The sequence below is a fragment of the Capsicum annuum genome, unplaced genomic scaffold (genome assembly GCF_002878395.1).
Source record: "Capsicum annuum cultivar UCD-10X-F1 unplaced genomic scaffold, UCD10Xv1.1 ctg62553, whole genome shotgun sequence".
Lineage (NCBI taxonomy): Eukaryota > Viridiplantae > Streptophyta > Magnoliopsida > Solanales > Solanaceae > Capsicum > Capsicum annuum.
In genome coordinates, this window is record NW_025871573.1 from 1 (window position 1) to 7014 (window position 7014).

Below are 7014 nucleotides of genomic sequence, written 5' to 3' on the forward strand. Positions count from 1 at the left end.
AAAATTTCAACATTATTATTGAAACAATTAAATTACCTTAAATATCATAAATATCTAAAAAATTCATTTATTATGAATATTGAGGAAGTATTGTCTAAAATATCAATGAATTAAGTGGACTCAATGTAAAATAGTTGAATAAACCTTTCAATCTTTTCTATTTACCCCATTTGAATTGGACACACTCCTTAATAAATTCTTTACTATTGCAAGGTTAAAAGTAATTTTACTAATATATTTTTACTTACTAAAATTTATGCATTTTTTTAAAATAATAATGATTATATTTTAATCTTTTCTATAAATGAAGACTTTAGTTACTACTATTTTGTCTTATTTGAGGATATTTTCGTTAACAACACCAACAGTAAGGGTATTTTGGTAACTAAAACCTCCAATCAATGACACTTTACCGTGTCTTTTGCCTCTACTGTTTTACTTTCCTAAAATCTTCTTTCATCTTCATTTTCTCTGTTTTTCCTTTTCTCCACTATATTCCCTGCGCACCTTGACACCAAAACACAAGTTTCAAGCAAAATTCATGTTCTTAATCTCAATATTTATTAGTCCATCATGATTTATTTTTTCTAAGTGCATCTTTGATGGTGGAGCAAGTTTTCGAGAAAGTTTTCATTTGATGTTTGTTATATATATGATACATGATGCTAACTATTTCAAGCCTTAATCCTTTTATTTCAAATCTGTTATTATTATTGATCTATTATACAAATTAATTAATTCAAGTTTTAATCTATTTTCTCTAGACCTGTAGTTAATATTGTTAAGGTACTAACTAATTCAATTATCCTTTGGATATCTTCTTGATCTGCGATACTAATTAATTTTTTCTATCCTTTTGTCCTTTTTACTTGCTCTAAAGATTGATTTTTGATTTACATTTTCTATTTACAGAAGATTGATTTTATAAATTTGTCTGAAGAGTTGTATAGAGCAATAGGTTTGAATCAGACTGACTCATTGTAACCTACTGGGAACTATAGAACGTAATTTGCTTATGGATTGACGAACATTGAATATCATAATACTCCCTCCATCTCAAATTATATGTTGCCATTTGACGGGACACGATATTTAAGAAATAAGCGTTGACCTTGCTAAAGTTACTAAATTACCCCTCTTAAAAAAGTATTGGACCACTAGGTACTTTTATTAAATTTCACAATAATTAAAAAAATGCAACAGAGAGTACAGTATTAAAAAAAATCTACTAAAAAAATACACCACCTACATAACTGTCTCTCTCTTTTGCAAAGATTTAAGTAGTCCAAATCAGTGTATCGCTTTAATTTAAAATCTTACTCTCATTTTCTCTATCAACAATTAAGAATAATGTGTTATTGCAAAATTCAATTTTCTAGAAAATAGGACCAATTTGCCGTCATGAAAGGATTTTCCATGTAAAAATTACATTTCTGATTTGATTTTAGTTTCAATTTTTGGGCGCTAAACCTACTCTTCATTTGAATTTTCAGCAAATGGTTATTTTGTGCGCCAAATCTTCTTTTCATTTGAGAGATGTTCTTTTGCATCTCCTGGTTACTGTATCCTTTCTTTTGTTTTGGATAATTTCCCAATTCTTCCTTTTATCTCCTCTCTTATTTTTGCCATTACTCTAAAGATGAGGTTCATCGTACCTATAGACTCAACCTTCAGAAATAAACGATTGAAATTAGAAGAACGCCAAGCAATTGAAAAGTTTCTTTTGAAAGAAATTAAGGAAGGAAGTCATAAATACGGATGTATAACACAAGCTGCAATGTTGTTCAAGAAATCAATAAGAACTATTCAGCGCATTTGGAAACAATGTCAATCATCAGTTGATAATGGTATGTCATCGTTAGATGTGTCTTTAAGACTTACAGGTAAAGTTGGAAGAAAACGGATTGGAGTCGACATTAATCAAGTCAACGAAATTCCACTTTGTCGTTGAACAAATATTCGATCTCTGGCTTTTGCGATCAACATGGCAAAATCAACCATCTTTCGGAGTGTGAAAGATGGAACTCTTCGGCCACATTCTAATTCCATCAAGCCTCAGTTAATCGAAGGAAACAAAAAGGTATGACTTCAATACTGCCTCTCAATGATTAATCAGAATACAACCCACACAAATCCCATGTTTATGAATATGATTAATTATGTTCATATCGACGAAAAGTGGTTTTTTTTGTCCAAAAAAGTTGAAAGTTACTACCTTCTTCCTGGAGAGCACGAGCCAGATCCGTATCGTTCTTACAAAAGTAAAAATTTTATTCCAAAGGTTATGTTTATGGCTTCTGTAGCACGTCCTCTATTTGATGAAAATGGAATTGGTTGTTTTCTGGAAAAATAGGTATTTTTTCGTTTGTAGTTAAGGAACCAGCTCAGCAGAATAGCAAAAATCGAACAGCAGGAACTATGGATACAAAGCACATTCAGTAAGTAACTAAAGATATCACTAGCGCTTTCTTGATAGAGTAAGTTCTTCTTGCTATTAAAGCAAAATGGCCATCTTCCGATTCAAATAATCCTATCTTTTTACAACAAGATAATGCAAGGCCACATATTGGTAACAATGATTTGGAATTTATTGAAGCTGCCCGACAAGATGGATTTGACATTAGATTGTGGTTTCAACCATCGAACAGTCCAGATTTAAATATTTTAGATATTGGTTTTTTTTAGAGCAATCCAAAGTCTTCAATATCAAAAGGCCCATAAAAATGTTGATGAATTAGTGGAAGCAGTGGAAAGATCTTTTGATGAAATGAAAGCGAAACAACTCAATCATGTATTTCTTACTTTTCAATCTTGTATGATTGAGGTGATGAAAGATAGTGGCAGCAATAATTACAAAGTGCCTCATTTGAACAAAAATGGACTAGAAAGAGAAGAAAACCTTCCTCTCCAACTTCATTGTGAAATTGATATCGTCAATAAAGATTTGGCTCTACTTCAACAATGATATGGGTTATTATTATGGTAAAGCTCTTTATTTTGAAGTTGGAATGGTGTTTTTTTAACTAGTATGTAGAAGTACTGTACTACTTTTGTGTATAACCGTAGTGATCATCATGTAACTTTTACAATGATGTTTTGTCAAATATGTTAGGAGTACTATTTTTGTGTACAGACATGGTGATCATAATGTATTATTTGTACTCATGAATAACTCTACTTACAATGATGTAAGTCCCACCAACTTATATATACTTACCCGACTTTTTCTAGCTTTATTGTTGTTTTATGATTCTATTTCTTTCTTACTTTCTTATCACATAATAGAGGGCTGCGTAAGTGGAAGGAAGGAGAAAAGGGAAGTGGGAGTCATACCGTCACATTTGTATGAATTTTTATTTTTAAACTTGGCAGTCTATTTCGAGAACAATTAATTGAATGTTAAAGAGTTTGTGCAGACCAAATATATTTGGACAACATGGGGATGTCAATTGTTCAGGGGAACTAAATGAAAATAGTTGAAATCTACATCGCGATTATGAGAAACCTTGGTTTATGCAAAAGGGTGTGATATAGTTTCAATAATAAAGGCGGCACCCTCAGCTATTATGCAAAGAGCAGTAGCTACGCTCCATAAAGACAACATATTGGGCATGGTAACATTTTGTCAGGCTGCTCTAAGCTAATGGTGTCTATTACAATTCTTCTCTCGTGATGAATAAGATTGGTAAACATGATCCCGAGAAGAGTCATGTTTTGGTTTCTCCGAGTGACCTTTGTGTATTGAACGATGACTCCTTTCCATATACTTTTTCTTGTCCCGTTCAAAGTCGTCTCGCTCCCTTTCAATGTCAGATATCCTACCACTATCACGTTCGTGAGACTTTAGTCTTCCTTGATCCTTACTCTTGATAAAATTTATTGTCCTTTATCTGTGACATTTATTTTTCTTTCATGTCATTGATTTGTTTTTTCTATTTATACTTTACTGTTTATGGCCGTTGACTAGTGTACACTGTATTTGAAAGTTTGGATCTGAAGTTTTCTTGGTATTGATATCCTCACTTTAGGATGTTATTCATTGAGGCAATGGTAACTTCCGTGTTATGTTTGTTAAATTTGGTGTTCTATGACTCTCTCTCACTTTTGTCGAGTGACTGAACATTTAATCATAAGCTGAAAGTGTGATGATCTGTGTTTATGTTGAAATATCACAGAACATTGGCTAGCCTCTATACATCTGGTGAAGAGAGAGCTGAGAAAGGAGAAACATAAGGTTGTGAATGGTGGGAAAGCAAATAGGAGTGTGTCATCTGTGTTGACCTACTTTAAAAAATGAAAAGGTCAGGCAGTTAACTTTACTGTTTTATGGTGGCTGTTGAAGACTGGCTTCTTGAAGAGCTCTACGAGAGGTGCATTGCATCAGCTTGATACTTGTTGGAAACTAAGTATTCGGTGTGGGAGTAAATAAGTGTAGAAACTAAAAACAAAATTGTAGGAAATTGTTTTGCCGTGTATTTTCATTTTTGTGGTAATTGATGTGAAGTGGAAGTACGTTGAAGCTGAGGTCGACAATATTCAATACTCGAAAGATTAACAGAAAACAGTTTGTTGTGGAGTGAACTTCAGATCACGGTGCTTCTAAAAGGATCAAACATTCATCAAGACAAAGTGAAATGGACATTTTCTACTCATGTTTAGAGTTTGTAAAACATATTCTTGTTATACTGCTTGTTCAAACATACAATATTTTCTTACTTGATGTTGTTGCATCCGAATTTGGAAAGCAAATAACATGGATGACTTGTTAATGTAGGATATCATATCAGGTGCTATGTCGGAAATGCACTCCTATCAATGTACTATGAGTGTGAAGTATTGATGAGGCATATGACGCATTAGGGAAAATAGCGGAGAAGGATGTTGTCTCTTGGGTAGCTCACTGTCTCAATGAATTTTCAGTTCTAAACAAAAGATATTTGATCTTTGTAGTTGTGTTTGTTACTTTTTCCAATTGTAAGATGATATATGTGGAAAATGGGATCCCTCTAAATTCTTGTTTTCTTTAACTTTAGCTTTAAAGATCCAATTTTTACTCGAGAAATCACAGTAATGTGAACAATGAGTTGTCGAAGAAAACTGGTTTACTTATGTAGAACCAACCAAAAAGAATAAATTGCTCTCTGTGGCTTAAAATAATTTTGATACTATAAAAATAAAAGGCTGAAAGTTTAAATTTTGATTGAAGTGACAAGACTTTTACTTTAAAAAAACAAATACTAAAAAAGAAGTATTAATATATTTAAAATCAAGTGGGTCAAATAAGGGTAAAGAGGTAATTGTGCCTTTAAAAAAATTCCAAATAAGAAAAGGCGACATTTATTTTTGGACGGACAATAAAGGAAATGACGACACATAATTTCGGATGGAGGAAATAGTATTTTTATTTGGTTCGAAGGATATCATGTGCCTCAGTAGAGAAGTAAAGTTCTGCTCTCCTCTCTTTCTCTTACGTATCTAGTTCTATAACTTAACCCTTACTTTTACGATGTAAGGGCAGAATGCATGTCAAAAGTTATTTAATTTCGCTATTATGAGTATTTTGGGGGGTGTTGGAAACTTAATTAAAAAGTATCAATACTATGTAATATTGATTGGTAATATTTATGTCTATTAACATTCTAAAATTAAATTATAAAATATTATTTTTTTAAAGTGGGCTGGCCCGTAAGACCCGCAACCCACAGAGTAATAGTGTGGGCTTGATATTTTTTGGCTCATCATTTGGATAGGCTAGCCCAACCTGACACGTCAAACTCAAAGCCAGTGTAGGCTAGCTCGGATGGGCTGAGCCAACCCGTATTGACATTTCTACAAAAAAAAAACTCTACATTAATGATACTCAAAGGAGACTTTGGAATCTTGAAGAATGCACGGAGGCGAATTCAGAATTTCAAAACGCGGATGTATGAATTTGAAATTCATCAACATAACCTACATTATGCATATAATACTATCCAAGGAGCAAAAAAATGGGAAAAAACAAGAACAAATTCCATGAAAATGTGCACCAAGATCATAAATAACTTACACACCAGGACTATCTATGCTCTAGGGTACCCCCACCCCTACCCCCACACAAAACTTTCATCATCACCCTGTAAGACAAGGCCAACTTATCGAAAGATGGACATTGCTTTAGTTCATACAACCTTTATATAGGTGCTTGTTAGATCTTACTAAGCTTTTCTGCTACAATGATAGGATTTGCTTTTGCTATTGAATTCTGACCAGCATTCCTATAATCAAACGGGCAGTTGTGTTTGTCTGAATAATGATGAATTGCGTAGAAAATATCACCACATTTGCAACTGAAACCCGTTAATCCCACATGCTTACAACAAGCTGTGCACTTTTTCAAACCCTCTTTTGACTTCCCTTGTGAAATCTGAGAGGCTAAATCTTCAGATGCAACCGCGGCATCTGCTAGAGCAAGTTCTGATTCATCGCTGCTTGAGCTTCTACGTACGATGTTTTTGCTGGATGTTGCTGCAAGCTTTTCATGTTCCTGCTTCAGTAGTATCATATCCTTTTGACACTTGGAACACATATTCATCGTAGCTGCACTACCAAAAAAATCACAGTCGTTAATGCAGAGGGCGGGGTCTTCTGGAGCTTGACAACCTGTCTCTTTAGATGACTCCATTTCTGCAGTTAACAAGTCAAGTTCAACACCACAAGTGTCACACCTCAAATACTATTGGGGCGGACTGGCACCCATAACCGAGGAGACCGGGAGAACCAGCTCATCACTTTAAACTTACCATGCATAACTCTATGACAACCCGAAATTCGGACAGCATCATATCGCATATAAAAGGAAATAATCACCTGTATAAGCTCGAGCACACATATATATATTTATATACAATACTTCGCCATTGGAGCCATCACGTCTATTAACAAAACACCACCTTGACTGTACATTAGGTCTACAAAGCCTCTAGACAATACACAGAGTTTAACTAAGGTCAGGACACACCCCGTCATATAACT

General features: G+C 33.8%; 1 protein-coding gene across 1 annotated transcript; it reads right to left on the bottom strand.

Moving 5' to 3' along the window:
- Positions 1-6187: 6187 nt before the first annotated feature.
- Positions 6188-6664, bottom strand: LOC124893598 (zinc finger A20 and AN1 domain-containing stress-associated protein 8-like). Its single transcript, XM_047404549.1, has one exon. It carries the CDS (start codon positions 6662-6664, stop codon positions 6188-6190), a length of 477 nt encoding a protein of 158 aa, XP_047260505.1.
- Between the last annotated feature and the right edge of the window lie 350 nt (positions 6665-7014).

Coding starts and splice junctions, on each gene's coding strand:
- LOC124893598 (XM_047404549.1), bottom strand. CDS start 6,664: ATGGAGTCATCTAAAGAGACAGGTTGTCAAGCTCCAGAAGACCCCGCC.